This window comes from Cephus cinctus, unplaced genomic scaffold, assembly GCF_000341935.2.
Source record: "Cephus cinctus unplaced genomic scaffold, Ccin1 Ccin1_scaffold0786, whole genome shotgun sequence".
Lineage (NCBI taxonomy): Eukaryota > Metazoa > Arthropoda > Insecta > Hymenoptera > Cephidae > Cephus > Cephus cinctus.
This window is the reverse complement of record NW_014333388.1, coordinates 122,614-138,400: the sequence shown is the minus strand read 5'-3', so window position 1 is coordinate 138,400 and position 15,787 is coordinate 122,614. Positions and strand designations below refer to the sequence as shown.

The 15,787-nt window shown below is 38.8% G+C and overlaps 3 protein-coding genes across 14 annotated transcripts in view; 1 reads left to right on the top strand and 2 right to left on the bottom strand.

Moving 5' to 3' along the window:
• The window catches only part of LOC107270516, a 94,987-nt gene extending 91,684 nt beyond the window's left edge, over positions 1 to 3,303 (bottom strand). The window contains exons 1-2 of one of the 7 annotated variants that reach the window (XR_003060566.1): positions 2,189 to 3,303; positions 469 to 669 (exon numbers count right to left, since the gene is read on the bottom strand). Coding sequence is in view for 1 of the 7 variants with exons in the window: in XM_025087893.1 (XP_024943661.1) it covers positions 2,189 to 2,237 (49 nt within the window). In the remaining 6 variants the exon portion in view is untranslated. The other 6 variants (XR_003060565.1, XR_003060567.1, XR_003060569.1 and 3 more) reach the window with 6 other exon arrangements.
• The window catches only part of LOC107270513 (protein madd-4), a 90,715-nt gene extending 79,512 nt beyond the window's left edge, over positions 1 to 11,203 (top strand). For 3 of the 6 annotated variants that reach the window (XM_025087891.1, XM_025087890.1, XM_025087892.1), the window contains 15 exons: positions 3,319 to 3,460; positions 3,820 to 3,916; positions 4,921 to 5,312; positions 5,394 to 5,523; positions 5,669 to 5,879; positions 6,002 to 6,315; positions 6,378 to 6,505; positions 6,599 to 6,963; positions 7,298 to 7,387; positions 7,877 to 8,996; positions 9,073 to 9,155; positions 9,222 to 9,435; positions 9,505 to 9,677; positions 9,746 to 9,899; positions 9,976 to 11,203. In XM_025087891.1, the coding sequence (XP_024943659.1) occupies positions 3,319 to 3,460; positions 3,820 to 3,916; positions 4,921 to 5,312; positions 5,394 to 5,523; positions 5,669 to 5,879; positions 6,002 to 6,315; positions 6,378 to 6,505; positions 6,599 to 6,963; positions 7,298 to 7,387; positions 7,877 to 8,996; positions 9,073 to 9,155; positions 9,222 to 9,435; positions 9,505 to 9,677; positions 9,746 to 9,899; positions 9,976 to 10,076 (3,714 nt within the window). In that variant the 3' untranslated portion in view covers positions 10,077 to 11,203. The remainder of the gene's footprint in view (positions 1 to 3,318; positions 3,461 to 3,819; positions 3,917 to 4,920; positions 5,313 to 5,393; positions 5,524 to 5,668; positions 5,880 to 6,001; positions 6,316 to 6,377; positions 6,506 to 6,598; positions 6,964 to 7,297; positions 7,388 to 7,876; positions 8,997 to 9,072; positions 9,156 to 9,221; positions 9,436 to 9,504; positions 9,678 to 9,745; positions 9,900 to 9,975) is intronic. The other 3 variants (XR_003060547.1, XM_015745586.2, XM_015745589.2) reach the window with 3 other exon arrangements.
• Positions 11,204 to 11,578: 375 nt separating this feature from the next.
• Positions 11,579 to 14,781, bottom strand: LOC107270514 (hydroxylysine kinase). The gene is made up of 2 exons (XM_015745591.2): positions 13,403 to 14,781; positions 11,579 to 12,069 (listed from the first exon to the last, which is right to left on the bottom strand). Exon 1 carries the CDS (start codon positions 14,516 to 14,518, stop codon positions 13,442 to 13,444), a length of 1,077 nt encoding a protein of 358 aa, XP_015601077.1. The 5' UTR covers positions 14,519 to 14,781; the 3' UTR covers positions 11,579 to 12,069; positions 13,403 to 13,441.
• Between the last annotated feature and the right edge of the window lie 1,006 nt (positions 14,782 to 15,787).

Below are 15,787 nucleotides of genomic sequence, written 5' to 3'. Positions count from 1 at the left end.
CATTTTAAATCCAAAAAAGTTACATAAAATTTTAGTTTTTTAAAATCTTATTTCCTTCCATCTCTCTGTCTCGCACGACGTTCAGTAAATTCAGAATCCAAGACGCGTCCAGCCAATTATGACAAAGTGTCGCGGAAAGTAGAAAAAGCAAGAAAAATGAAAACCGTCGACTCCGCCGGTAACGTCAAACGAATCGTAGAGTAATAACGTGTCTTGGATGCAGTTACTCCTTATTTTACTTAACCGTAGCATCACGCTCTACTGGCCCATGAAAGAAACGGGGTTGCATCCGCCAAGATCAAACAAGACAATTTAGTCTTCAAACAAGTCCTTTTCAACTTCTTCAAGTCTCTGCTCGGTCGCAGCATCCCTAAAACTTCAAACTCTCTCCTCAGCTTCGCCTTCGGTCGTTGCGAATCAAACGAAGAAAACAAAACGAATAAAGCAAACTGTCGCGAGAGAAATTACCTGGCCGTGAATATACAGCTATAATATATTATAGTATATATATAGCTATACGAAAGACTGTCTCTTCTGGTGCCTCTTGTACCACCGCAGTTACATTATTTCACACCAAACACAATACCGATGCCAAACTTTCTGGCACATAACGTCTCTTCGAAGAATCTAACGAGTTCTCCAATCTCGACGTGAAGCCTGTGATTGAATCTGAAAGAAAAATAAGTCAAAAAGAATAATAGACACATAGACCATTGGTGTATAAGTATATAAATAGCATTTTGAAGCTTGAAAATTTCACCCCTTATCAGCCTCTCTACAGGAATAATGGTGGGTTACTTGCAGTCAAATTGAAAGAAAAAAAAAAAAAGAGAATAAAAATGTGGCCAAGAATCGAAAAAGTTCACAGTGCTCGTCCCACTGGCAAAATCTTGAAACGCCATAATGCCTTCGGTTTAACTTTATTTCGCGACAGCCAGCGTAAATAACAAGCACCTGCCTTTGACGAGGAAAGTTTGTCACAAAAGAAAAAAAAAAAAAAAATGGAAAAAAGGAATAAAGAAAGAGAGAGAGAAAACAAGTGCATAACCGAAGGAGTTACCTATACGTATAACCCGTACGTAGAATCCAGCTAGCAAGAAGCCACGCCTAGTTTAAACTTACCCCGGAGAAGAAAAATCGTCCCTACCCCATAGAACGAACGTCTTGGTTTATTCATGAGGTCACTAAACCCCTTCCACCGACTATTTATTTATCCTATAACCCGTCTAACACTTGCGGCACAAAAAATTGACGTCATCACTCCGTGTACCTGTGACAGGATGAACAGTGAAAAAACATTCTAAAAAATATTGAAACATTAGATATTCTCGCGGAAAGCGAAAATCATCGACACTCGTTGTACAGGAAGTTTCATTGAACGTACAGGAAGCATTCGAGTTATTCTAAACATAGCCTTAACACGCATATCCCCCAATAACCATACTGCAAACAGACAAACCCAATTAAGTATACGCGAAGCGCCTCCGATGTTCCACCTCCGTTATAACAATCCCGACGTTTCCTACCATCAGAGAACGTTTCAAATCAGCACAGCTGAACCAGCGTATATTCGAAAAACAAGCAGGTTAAAATATTTAGCTTACTATTTCAGTTTCGCCAAACAACTCTCTTCGTTTAGATGCTCCCCTGTTTATCTCATATACCAACTTCCCGTGTACATTGTACATGCATACACAACATAAGTACAGTACAGTACACGTAGCACAGCTACCACAGCAGAATATCGGATTTTAAACCTCTTATATAGAGATGCAACTGATTATGCAAATACGGATATATAAACTCGCGCGATGTAACGTAGAAGAATTCGTTACGAAATGTTCGTTAAGATTTAAGAAAAAAAAGTTAGGACTCTTGACAGTTGCAGTTGACGAGTCACTGATAATTCCCAATTAAATAAAAAAAAAGAGTACATTACCCTAGATCCATTCATCACGTGCACAGGTCACTTTTAGAAAGTACATTTCAGGTTAAAATTGATCGGCACTAAAACGAACATTGAAAATGGGTCGACGAAGTGTTACTTTAAAACTAGTCGAGAAACACTTATAGACAGCCAACCACATAGGTTACGTAGGGCAACAGATAAGACGACGTTTCCAATTGTAAGAACATAAAACAGATAGTCGACAACGCGTAATAACAGTACAGAACCAATCCCGCTTACGTGTATTGTGTATCCTATGCGAAAATCCATAATCAGCAAACGCGAACATACCGAGGTTATGATTTACGGCGTTTCATTCTTGATTGATATACAATGCACTCTAGCGCCCGAGAGACGTACTACCAAGCACCATAGGCTACGGGCCTCCTTTATGATAACTTCGCCAAAGCCCCGCACTAGCTCGACGGGTACGTCCTTTCTCCGTTACTTTAGTGCCCCCTGACGTCTACCGTCTCTTTCTTCTCTGGCAGCATACCTCCGTCGCACCAGACCACCACCACCCGCCCATCAGCCAGTCCGTCGACGGTAATGATTTCATCCGACTGAAAGCCGAATGAATGAGCATGGAAGACAGGAATTGATAGATTTCTCGCTTTTGTGAAGCGAGCCAAGCAAATATTGAGCTGAAAGCTCACGACCACCAACGCTCCTCTTCCTCTCGCCCTTTAAGTACTTGAAGCTATTGGGTTCTCCCTCCTTTTCTCTAACCCCTTCCTACCTTCTTTAGCAGACTATGGGTAACGCGAGTGGGTCTCTATTTTCATGTTACGCTGCCATACAATTTACTTTCAACCTTATATCTTGCACCCTAGAACACTTACCGTCTTTCGATGAATATGTATTTATATAGGTAGGTAGGTGTCTACAGTGCTACTCCCCTCAGTCCAGGAGTCAATTATCCTCGATCCTTTTGCTTTCAGTGCCACTTTACGCAAGTATCTTCATCGCTTGTGTATCTCTGTACCGTCGAGACTGAGTTTGTTATATATTTTTTGTACATTTAAAAACTTTGAATTCTGACAGTACGAAGGCATTTTCTTACGATATAATTATTCAAGTCATTATGGCGAATTGAGTCGGTATATTCGCCTACGGAAAAACTACGCGTATACATATTTATCAATAGCTATCAGTTATGGATTAATCATATTTACAAAAAGAAATTTTTATATTGAATATAGACAGTATTGAATCCTATTGTGCCAGTCGAATTTGCTTTTTAATTTTTTTTGAGGTTCGTGTACTCGCTGGGTGCTCACTAGATATTTTAATACGTGCATGTGGTATGTGTACGTATTATTTGATCGGACCCTGAAATTATATTTTTTTTTTTCTTTTCTACCAAATAGTGCTCGGTGACCTGTGGAACTGGCGTCAAAACCAGGACGGTCGAATGTCGCGACGGCACCGGAAGACTCTCTACGGATTGCGACCTTGGAGAACATCCGCGTACGGAGCAGGAATGCAGAACGAATAATCCCTGCGCAGTCTGTAAGTTTCCACGTACATAGATATAAGATTCATATTGAATCAGCGGAGATGAAAAGAGTCGAAGAAATAAAAAAAAAATAAAAATTCAGCACTTTCAGCAATGAAGGTCCGGAGTCCAAGTTAATTTTCCAGCAGTTTGATACGCCCGACGAAACTTTTTTTTAATACTCCTATAGCAGCTCCGACAAAGTCAAAATTAATTATTTAATTTCAAAATTCTCTTGGCTTTGCCTGAACGTTGAAATAGTAATAATATTAATACCTGTACCCTCATCCTCGTTTCGAATTTCCTGCAAAAGTTCAATTTCGTTAGAATCACGGTTGTGATGGCAAAATAAACAAATACATATGTTCATCAGATGACACCGACGACTTCAGTCTCCCATTGATGCACCCGTATCCGGCACCGCCGGTTCCTGAGAAATTAATTGATCAGGCTGTACCATCGGACTCGACGTAAGTACAATTAAAATAATTTAATGACAATCGATCGATAATCGATATCATCGACGTCACTTTCATGGTAAAGTCGCCATCGTACGCTACTGTCACGGTAGAAGCTTTACTTTGCATGCAAAGCACGTACGATACGTACCTCAGCTGACCTTTGACCCACTGAATACACTCATTTAATTCCTGGCGTCAGTTTATCTGTCTTGACAGTTATACGGTCTACTTTGCCTGTGGCTGGTTGCATCCGAGGTATCCTATTAATCTGAGTCTCCTTATCTTCAAAACTTCTCAAGGGACTTCCTTTCTCTTCAGTATTAGATTTTTCTCCAGCTGCTCCATCCAGTGTCATCACCTGTATTATTTACATCATTCTGTTTGACAGCTTATAAGTTACAAATTATTTAACACCTGACACTGCCAAAGTTTTGCAGTCATGAGTTTTAGTGACAGTCTATCAAAAAAATTCGAATCTTTACTTTGTCTATGAATAAAACTAGACTGTGGGATCAGATTGCTTTTGTCTCGCTGTGTACTCTATTCACATACATCGGATACAGTATGTACCTCCAAAGTCGAAATGAAGCAAACTAAATTTTTATCAATCATCAAAGTAACTTCAGACGTTGAAAACAACTGAATAAGACCCACCTACGCTGTCGTTTGATAGAAACTAGAACAATTCTATGATTCTGATCGATATTACCCGTATAGTAGCTCCTACTGTTCTCCAAGCCAATGGAACCATTGTGAAAGGACGCATGGTGAAGTAGGACAATTAATCTCCCATGATTAATTTCAATCAAAATACAAACCGGTGGCTATCCGCCCTCGTAATCGATCACGGGAGAGAAAAGAGCCGCTGGAGAGCAAAGAAAAAAAAAAAAAAAAAAAAAAAAAAAAAAAAAAAAAAAAAAAAAAAAAAAAAAAAAAAAAAAAAAAAAAAAATAAAATAAAATGTAAAAAAAAGATGATGGAAAAGTGAAATATAAAAAATTTTTACTCTTCAGATTCATCGTGGATGAATGGTCACCGTGCAGCGTTACCTGTGGCGAGGGTATCCGTCATCGTGAGGTCCACTGTAAGATATTCCTGGAGTTCAGCCGCACCATCGTCAAGCTACCCAATCACCAGTGCTCTGGACCAAAACCCATAGAGACAGAGAGGTGCGAGATGGAGCCTTGCAGCATCCTCGATAACAGTCTGTCCTACAGGATGGACACTGTAGGCGACAGTGGTTATGCTGAGTCCAGCATGACGGATCAGTACAGATCAGGATCAAGGGGTTCCGGAGGTGAGAGTTACGAAGGTAGCGTAAAGATCGCTGCAGGAATTGCTACCGAGACTACCTTCTCCTGGAGGGAAGCAGGATACACTCACTGCAGTGCAACGTGCCTAGGTGGTAAGTCATTGACAAGTAAAAGTCATATATTCCAAACTGTGATTGTTTTGTTTTATTAATTAAAGCAAATTGATCCTACAGGTATGCAGGATCTTATAATAAATTGTGTACGCGATGACAATGGCAGACCAGTGGCGCCATATCTTTGCAGTCAGGAAACAAGACCGGAAGCCAGAATAAAATCGTGCAATGATCATCCCTGCCCACCCAGGTAAGTCTTTCGTGACTTCTATATTAAGTAGAAATGATTTTATAGTCACCGCTGTGAACGGTCCACAATGATTCCAGTAAAAGGCAACTGCTGTGCGCATTGGTAGTGCTATTCGATCATCTCATTGTGCTGATCTCCTTTTCAGGTGGAACTATAGCGAATTCTCAGCCTGCAAAAGCCCTTGTGGTATCGGGATTCAGTTACGAGACGTCAACTGCATACATGAGGTGACGCGGGGAACCGTCAATACAGTAATAGTTCCTGGCCACATGTGTCCACAGCCTCCACCGTCGGACCGTCAGTACTGTAACGTGTTCGACTGTCCTGTCACGTGGCACGTTGGACAGTGGGGCAAGGTACAATGTGCTTCCTGAGACTGTCATGTCACAAATTTCCATATGGACCAATGTCAAACAGTTCCATATATACGTTGCTACTCTTTATCGCCGTGTATATTTATGTCATTTATATTTTTTAGTGCTCAAAAACTTGTGGCGGCGGTGTGAAGTCGCGCACGGTCACATGTCAACAGGTGATGGCGCAGGGCAGGAAGGAAACGCTGCAGGAAAGAGATTGCCTGTCGCCAAAGCCAGCCAGTGAGAAACCGTGCAATACAAAGTCATGTGACAATATGAGATCGGGAGCGGAACCGATGATCTTTAGCGAGAACACAACATACGATCAGCCGGAATCGGACAAGAAGAAGGTGGATCTGAAGATCGGCGGAATAGCCAAAGTCTTCTATGGAACGTCAGTCGTCAAGATTCGATGTCCTGTCAAGAATTTCGACAAGTAATATACTGAGGATAATAAAGAATATTTTTCTGAGCCAGCTAATTGGTATCTTCTTTCAGGAGTCAGATAATGTGGACCAAAGACGGTACGATACTGCGAAAGTCATCGAAGCACAAGATCAGCAAGAAAGGACTATTGAGAATTTTTGACATAACCCATGCAGATCGTGGAGTTTATGCTTGCAATGGTAAATCTATATTTTTTTTTTTTTTCAAAAAGTCTAAACAGAATTTTCATACAACTTCAGAAGCACGGTATAAAAAACGTACGATTGTTTTAGCCGACAGTACGAAAGCTGAGACTGTACTTCAGGTGAAGGTGAAGCACGGAGAGCAGATGAGCAGCGAAGAGGTTTTGCGTTATGGAAATGCCGTGCACCAAAGTCAAGATGCCAATTTAGAGTCGGCCATTTCCAATTCCGATGAGAACGTACATACTGATCGCGCAGGTAGCTATCAGACAGCATCCGGCTATGTAAGGTCTTTCGCGTTTGGCAATGAGGATATCAGTCACGAGGCACGTCCGGAGGGTAGTGTTCCGGTGAAACCGACGAAGAAGCCACGTCCCAAGAAACCAAGTTCAGGTCTGTCACATCCGGACGCGACAATGGCACATGGAGAACACACAGTAACTGCTCAGCATCAGGTAAAACACGTGTAACGATTCAAAATTAGATTACTCCAAATTGAATACTTCTTCCCTTATACTGTTTCGCAATAATTGAATTGTAAAATTGATTTAGAGATCGTGAAAAATATTATTAGGTAATGGTCGTCTACTGTTCTATACGATTGGTCACGTATTAAACACACTGTGATAACTTATTGCACTCTGAAAATCATTTAAATCATCTAACGTACAGTCGTACTTTTCTGAATTTACTAACATTTCCTGATAATGCTATTATCTTATGCTGGCACTGAACTTGGACTCTATTAACATTGATCCGGAATCATTATCTTTGGGATTCCGATACCAGCCTGGTTACCACGAATCCGTCGAATCTTCTGCAACTTCCGGTACCTCTACCGTTTTGCCATACATAACTCGTCTCATTTCGAGTTTGAAGGTGAGATGGAATTTATCTCGCGAGCCAATAGAAATGCCTCACGATGATGAGATTCACAAGAATGCTTAGATCAATATTGAATTAAGATTAGAAAGCTTGTTTGTTCCTTTCTTCGAATAGATAAAATAGTAGTGGCTCGAGTAATGACTTTAGTCTGTCAGTACAATAACCTTTGATGAAACATCTTTTTTTCCAGTCTTTTTACATGTCCGATAATCATTATATGAATGTTGATCACACCAGCCTGTGATGCTCGAAGCTCTTAAATTTGCTTATTGCAATTTACAATAACTTTTGCCGAGCCTGTTTATTTCCATAGATCCAAATAGTATCTGCAATGTTTTATAAATATTTAAATATTGCATGAAGCACGGTACGTACAATATTCTAGTGTAATTTTAACGTTAAATATTCTATTTCCTTAGGCAGAGCTAATTTTTTTTATAAATGAAATATCAAAATGCAAATTAATATGGTATCTTTTCCTAGCTTCTCACTGATTATCTATTGCAGTCCTATTGGCCGTTTAATGATGGCGGAGCGTCCAGCCGAGGTCACAGAATGATATCACCGATATTATTTGATGAATTACGGGACGAAGATAAAATTTCATCGAGCAGACGAAATCACCTGAATTATGGAAACGAGGACTACGACATAATGCACAGAAATCCAGCTGGTATACCGGATGAGAAATTTGGTCCAGACGAGGAGAGGATTTTCATTGATGACGATCCCTACGACATCGACGAAGCTATTTTTGCGCTTCAGCGTAAGGACAGCGTTAAAAGTACAGCGGAAGTCGTAACGGAGAGGCGGATGTCGGCTGTCCCAACGAAATTGGCAATAGATTATATTGAGGAGTCATTGCGAAAGACAAAACGTAGGGAAGAGGAAAGGAGGAAAGAGGAATCTGTGAATGATTTTATTGAAAGCCATCACGATGGAGTCGCTGATAATTTTAATGATGAATTACAATCCATAAGAAATCCCGAGCACGCCGTTATCAGTGCTTATTACCTTCGGGATCCGAAAAAATTAGAAGGAAGACACGAGAAAATGGATTCAGGTTTAAATATTGCTAAAGAGACCAAATTGGAAGTACGTAAAAGGACCGAAAGTCAATTGGATCCTAAACCGGATGTGGATGCAGATGAGAGTCCGCCGGAAGTCAATACCAGCGAGAGTACTGAAAGTTCTAATTCGGATGACCTGGTGCTACCGGAAATGACAAATGACAAGACAAGTGTCAAAGTGGAGGAGGAATTGATGGGACCAAATAATAGTGCCGTTATAACAGATAACAATACGAGCGTATCTTCCTCGGCCACCGAGATTCTACAAGAGGAAGAATCCATTTCCGGAAAGCATCAGAAGCCCGCATTGTCTTCCAAAGAGACCAATGAGTATTCGAAGAATGTCTCTCGCGAGGTCCATCTGGATGAAATCCTCGGTGATCCAGGAGATCAGGGAATAGATACGTATTATTCCCAGAAGATATCAAGGGACTTTGAAAGTAGTAAAACATGGGATGCCCTAACCTCTACTGCTCTTGATCATGAAGATGCTATGGACGACTCATCCATAAGTCCAGTCATCTTAGGAAAAGGTATGAGATCCAACGTTAAGAAAGAGTTACACGATAACACAAATATATTTAACGTGCAATCTTTTCGCAACACCAGGAACGGCAGATGACTTAATTTTCGAATGGGTCACAACAGACTGGTCAAAATGTTCACAAACTTGCGGCGGAGGTGGATTTCAGGTAGGTCTATATACTCCTTCAAAAAATGATTAAAAAAATTTTTATCACAAAAATTATCTCCCACAGATGAGAGGAGCGCAATGTACAGTTCGTACGTCGAAAACAAATTCAAGTTCCACAGTAGTCTCGCCCAAGACGGTGATCGGTGCGAATTTATGCGAGGACGCCGGATATCCTGTCCCACAGAAAGTGAGACCATGTGGTTCCGGAAGATGCCCTCAGTGGAGTATCGGGGAATGGACACCTTGTGAAAGTTCACGATGCTTCAATTGGAAAACTGGTAGGTCATCCAGTCGAAGACTCGGTTTGCTAGTTCACTGAATTATTTATAATATTTTACATATTTTAGCGATGCAGAGGCGAGACATCAGCTGTCAGTTGATCGATGAGCTTGAAGATGGTACACAAAATGTGACGGTTTTGGATTCCAGTAATTGTGACGACGGCATAAGGCCACCGCAGAGGCAGGAATGTTACAATGGCGCCTGTAAGGGCGTGTGGCGTGTAGGCGAATGGTCAGAGGTAAGAGGCGCGAGGAAAAATTAAAAAATTAATTTTTCAAATTTAAATTCCTATCGTAATTACTTCAGTGCACTGCGTCCTGCGAGGAGGACGGTATAAAATACAGGATTCTACAGTGCGTCTGGTTCGGCACAAAGAAACCTGCAGGCAATGCATGCAGGGACATTTCACGTCCGTCTGTTATGAAGACTTGCAAGGGTCCACCGTGTCCACAATCGCCAGGTACGGTTATAAATAAATTAAAAAATATATCAAGTAAAAAGAAAAGAAGTTTCTATATAAAAATTACACTTTGCAGGAGAGTGCAAAGATCAATCGCAGCTTTGCAGCAGAGTCAAACTGATGAATATGTGCCGCGTGCCACTTTATCAAAAGCAGTGCTGCCAATCCTGCCGTTAGGCTGACAAAATTGAAATTATAGTCGATGCAATTTTTTTTTTTAAAGATTAGGTAAGCAGCATAAAGCGACGGGAATGGGGTTGCAAGCGTGTTAATAATTAAAAGAGAGAAAAGAATGTCTGCAGGGGTGAAAACGTGAGAAGAATAAAAGTCCTAGCATTCCTAGTGTGACAGTGTGTAAGTCAGAGTGAATGAAAAGAAAAGAAAAGTTAATCCAAGTAAAACTATTGCCATCGGATGCAATTGAACCAGACATTATTTTGCGCTCGTCCAACCACCTTACACAGTGGCTATTTCCGGTCGATAATCTAACACGGGATGGAGACTCCGTACTGGATGATATACGCCTTTATATGCATATATATACTTACGTGTGTATATATATGTATATGTAGGTTGTGAAAACTGGATAGACGTCAAAAGTATAAATCCGACGTGAAACGTGTGAATGAATAATAATTAATTGACTCTAATTAATAGCAGTATTAATGGGAGCACGAAGATTACATATAGGCAGCATCAACTTTTAATTTTTTTTCCAATCGAAGTTAAGAAAAAATGTGAAAATTTCGATTTCAACTCATTTCATGTTTTTCTTTTTTAAGTGTCATCCAGAGCTAAATCGTCAGAGAGACAAAAAGATGACGGACGGTTCAGGGCTTACACACACTGTCCGAAGTTAATTTCATTCTAATTGAATAATAATCTTTTTAGCAAACGTCACGTGTAATTTGGTACAATTCCTAAAGACACGTCAGCATACACAGCCATGTGTTATGTATATAAATAGGACCATGCATAAACGGAAAACAGTCATACAGACACCAAGGTCCTGGAAAAATAAGAACGAAGAGCCTGGCCTTTGTTCGAGAGAGTTGAAGTATATTGTTAAAGTTCAATAATTAACAAACTAAAAAGTCAAGAGGAATTATTATAATCCCACGGAAAATTATTATTGCGATATGAATTTATTGACACATCTTAAACTGTTTCAATGTTGAAAGACTTCGTTCGCAGCCATGATAACACGAGCGAAGGATCCATTTAAAGTTTAATACATAGGATAAAGAGCGATGAAGATGGTCAGGCAAGACAAAAAGACAAAATTGAAAAAAAAAGATTATATAGATCGAAACTCCCTCTGTCTCCCTCTCGTAAAAAGTATATGATTTCCATTTTTTCCACATTCCACATCCACTTTCAGTTTTTTATATTCTTTCGACTCACCCTCAATCTAGGGTCTTCTTATTTAATTATCTCTTCCCGATCGTAACGAGGACACAAGAAAAATAGAAAAAGATTATTTCTTAAGACTGAAAACGTACTTTGTAACAGGCGACTACCGTATTATATTATTATTATTATTATTATTATTATTATTATTATTATTCATTATCATTACAGCCTTGGGCATTAATACAATTATCAAGAATCTTTTCGCGAATTCCAAAGAAATCAATCCGCACATTCCACTGAAGCATTTATAAATAACTCCACGGGTATTATCATTGTTATCGATACATTTTTATTCTCTTTATTGTCAGAATAACTTTTATAAGTTGATCTTTAAGCTTCTACGACTACCGGACCTACGCGTAAGTTGCATTTACGTAATGACAGAACATAGTGTGGATACGATTAACGCGAGGGACACTAAAAAGAATAAAGAAAATATACGCCTATAAATATATAAAGAAATATATATTATATATAATGTACGCCCCTGATTGGTCGAACATAAAAGAAAAAAAAGAAAGGAAAAAAAAAACCAATAGACTAAGCAATAAAATATTGAGGTATTGTAATATAATATTTTGTTAATAAGAAATTAATCGGCGAAAATTTGTTAACAATCGAGGTTCCATTGTTAGTCGAAAATCTCGAGTTTATTCGCTTCTCTTGATTCTCAAGAGCTTTTATTTACTTATTTTACCGAAATTCTATATAATAACATTTTCATTCGGTAAGTTTCCTTTCTTGACTACGTTTATATCTGAAATAAAAATCAATTGATCTTATTCGTCCTAATGGTAATACCATAAACAATACAGTTTCTGGTGCGTTTAAATATATTCGTAAAATTTCCTTAAAAATCTCTTTGCTGCTCTTTAGCAGTTAACACAATAAAATTTATTAGCTTGTTTTGGAGTAAAGCCACAAAACCAAAATTGCGCATAATCTCGGGCCTTTTGTACGAATTGTAAAGAAATTTTCGCCAGCAACGAATTTGCCTCTTACACAGCTATAAAAGGCTTGCCAAAATGAGCTAACGCGCGAATTTGAAAAAAAAAAATAAGAATAAAAGTGCGTAAATAACAATAGGTACAATAGGATTATCCAAGACCATTGTAAAAAGTGAAGTTAGCTGATAAATTTAATTTACATGATAAAAACTAACTTCAATCGATACACTGCTCTTAAATAACCCTTTATTCCCGGATATTAAGAGTAGCAGTAGCGTCTCGCTAAAATAATAATTTCAACGCTAAAAAAAGCATTTTATGCAATTTAAGTTTTTTGTATTTGGCGCCGAGTCGCTACCGCGACTCTTGATCTTATATGATAACGTTCTTATTGGATAAGTCGCGTAGGTAATAAATTAATAATGATCGATGAAGGAATGATGCTGCAAGGAGCGCAACGACAGTGTCCGATAAGAATAATAGATTAACAATTAATAAATAAATGCACGTGCGCCATATACTACTTAAAAAAACAAACGCGACGATGAAATTAATAAAAATCTCAAAGACGCACGACGTACTTCCGTAAATGCAGTCTCAGCTCTTTTTCCATTTCCTGTTACTGATACCGGAACTAGACACGACTGTAAAAGCTCTCTTATCACGTACAACATTTAATTAAAGAATTAGTTCTCCTGTAAAATATACGTTCCTTGCGTGCGGCATATCGATCATCAAACATAAATTAATCATCGATCATGAAGCAATGACCTCAGCGTTCTCTAACATTACGTTTGGGCTCGACCGATTAATAATTAAACACTACAATGATAATATTGCTAATGATAATTATTGATTAATAAAAACAGGCAGATGTACACGGAGCGAGAGACGTGACACAGCAACATAATTACAATGATAAAAATGAATAATCGAAATAATTAACTTAGGCGTACAATTTTTTGTATATACCATGCAGCGTAGCCATGTAAAATGATTTCACAAGATTATATAATATGGAGAGTATTATTGTTCGGTATATATATAAATATATTATATATATGTACATATGTAACTGCCTATACATAAATTAAAAAAAGAAACAAATAAGGGTATGTATATCAGTGTATATATAATACTCACTCTCCATCAAATCCTCTGTAACAATCAAACCTGACATTATCAATAAGAAAGATCCCAAATTTCTCTTACTTCGTCATCGTTCATGTTCCACAATTTTTTTAACAACTTCCAACCGTTCTTTTGCGTTATCAATAAATACTCATTCTGCGGATCGTTAAGATATGTATAAACACCCAATACAAGACTCTGACAGAATCTCGCGCATATGCATACTTTTAGTATACTTTTTTCCATTTTATTAAGATCCCGTACTTCCTGGTATCCTTTTAAAACGTGACGTCCCATTGCCAGATCTTGAGCGTGCAGCATCATGTAGCACGTAGCTATAGCTAATTCGAAGACAAGACACGACTTTTGAGTATCGGCAAAATCTATAACAGCAACAATATCCTTCCCGTTCTCGTTCACGAGGATATTTTGTTCATTTAAATCTCCGTGAATTATTCCTCTGTCAAGCTCATCTATACGATTTAGAACGTCATTTTCAAATTTTTCAATCACCTCGACCACCAGCTGTCGATCCTCAGAATTCACAATGACGTAAATGAACTCACGCAGTCGCGGCAAGGATGTCAACATCCAGAGCGTTTTATGATTTTCGTAAGCCGGATGATGAAATTTCTTTAAAAGTTCATCGACATTCCCAGCAAGACTTCCAACCTTTCTCAGTAACTCAGCAGTCATTGTTGCACGACACAACAAAATGCCAGGTCGATACACGAGAAGTCGCACTGCGTATTTTTCTTTATCTTCTTCAAGAGTCTCTAACGAGTAGTACGCACCTTTGATATTCTTCACGGGATGCGAACAGGTTAGATCGTTATCATTGAGGAAAATCATCAGCTGATTTTGTCCTTGGATTATTTCTGTATTTCTCGAATCCAACGAGTTCATTATCTTTAGGACGTATCCATCTTCTGCGATTTGATCGATCCATGGATTCTCATGTGTCGCTTTGCATATTACGTGAAAATTCTTATCGTCGTAGGAATTTAATTCCGTTACACTTGTTACCGTTAGGCTGTACAGTTTATTAACGAGATTTATCGCCAAACTAGTATCTACTGTTGGTTTTATTCGTTGACCAGGAGTCAATAAGATTTCTTCTTTCGGCATGGCTTTAGTTTAAACGTGTTATCAGTAACGTTCGCACTAACTCAATGTCTTCACACTTAAACCGTTGATGAGATACTAAAGCTCAAACATGGCGGAAGTCACGATTTAACTTATTAAAGTCGTCTAGCGTCATAGATACAATCACGCTTTATTACACTGAATTGTTAGAGTATGGAGGGGGCTAAAAATATTGAACGAATTATATTTGATGTTAAATAATAAATTGCTTTTGTCTTGTACAGTAATTACGTGCAATTGTTTAGTTAACGATTGTCATGACAATACTTCTATCGGTTATTGTACTGGAATTATGGAAAAATTATGTACTGGGACTTATCAGCGTTTGATAAGGGGCATATGTAGCAGCTCTTAAGACTATAAATTTCCTTTAGATTCATCTGCATGTATATACATTTGAGTGAATAGGTTTTATATTTACAGTCAATCGGCAGATAAATCGGGTATATATTTAATTTCACAGAATTGAGTTTTGTAAGTAATCAAAAAGTAGGATTAGACGGGACTCAAATGTTCATATGTGGAATCGACCTGATTCTTGGGTTACAGTTTTAGTAAAAATTGTATTTACCCAGTTGTAGATAGGAGATGGTGGCACGTGATACAGAGATGAGTAGGAAACTTCTAGCCAACGGTGAAACGTAATGTTTGGAATTATCTATAAGATGGAGCCACGATCGCTGTCACCTATCATCTCATGAGGATAACTGTATATTATCAGAGATCAGTAGAGAGATGCACAACGCTACGGTTTTAGGCGATACCAAAAACATGGCGCTAAATCGTAGCGGCGAGTCCGGGAATAGAATTTTTTAATCATCGCCTCCGTCGATAATGCATATCCCGTCGTAGCCGAGCTGAACGTGATCACGAACGGGTAGCCTGGCGGGCAGAGTCCTCCGCTACTTATCGCTGGTTCCCAAAGCAACACTTAGAACGAGACAACTCATCGGATATAGCCTAAATACTTTTTTTCTTTGCAATCCTAAATTCGATCGCACAGTGTAAGCTCGGTAAGTTTAATATGACAAAAGCAAGCAACTCGTGTCTGCCTGCACTGAAGCGTATGATGCCACAAGCATATTTAATACATATTTTACCGATGTTGCGTAGCAGAACGATTGTTGAAACCTATCAGGAACTGTAGAACTTCTCGAGAACTATTGAAAAAGCCTATTGTTGAATCATTTTTAAGAGATTTTATGAAAGTGCGGTGCTGGAGCTGACATCCGTGTAGCACCTCCATTTTTA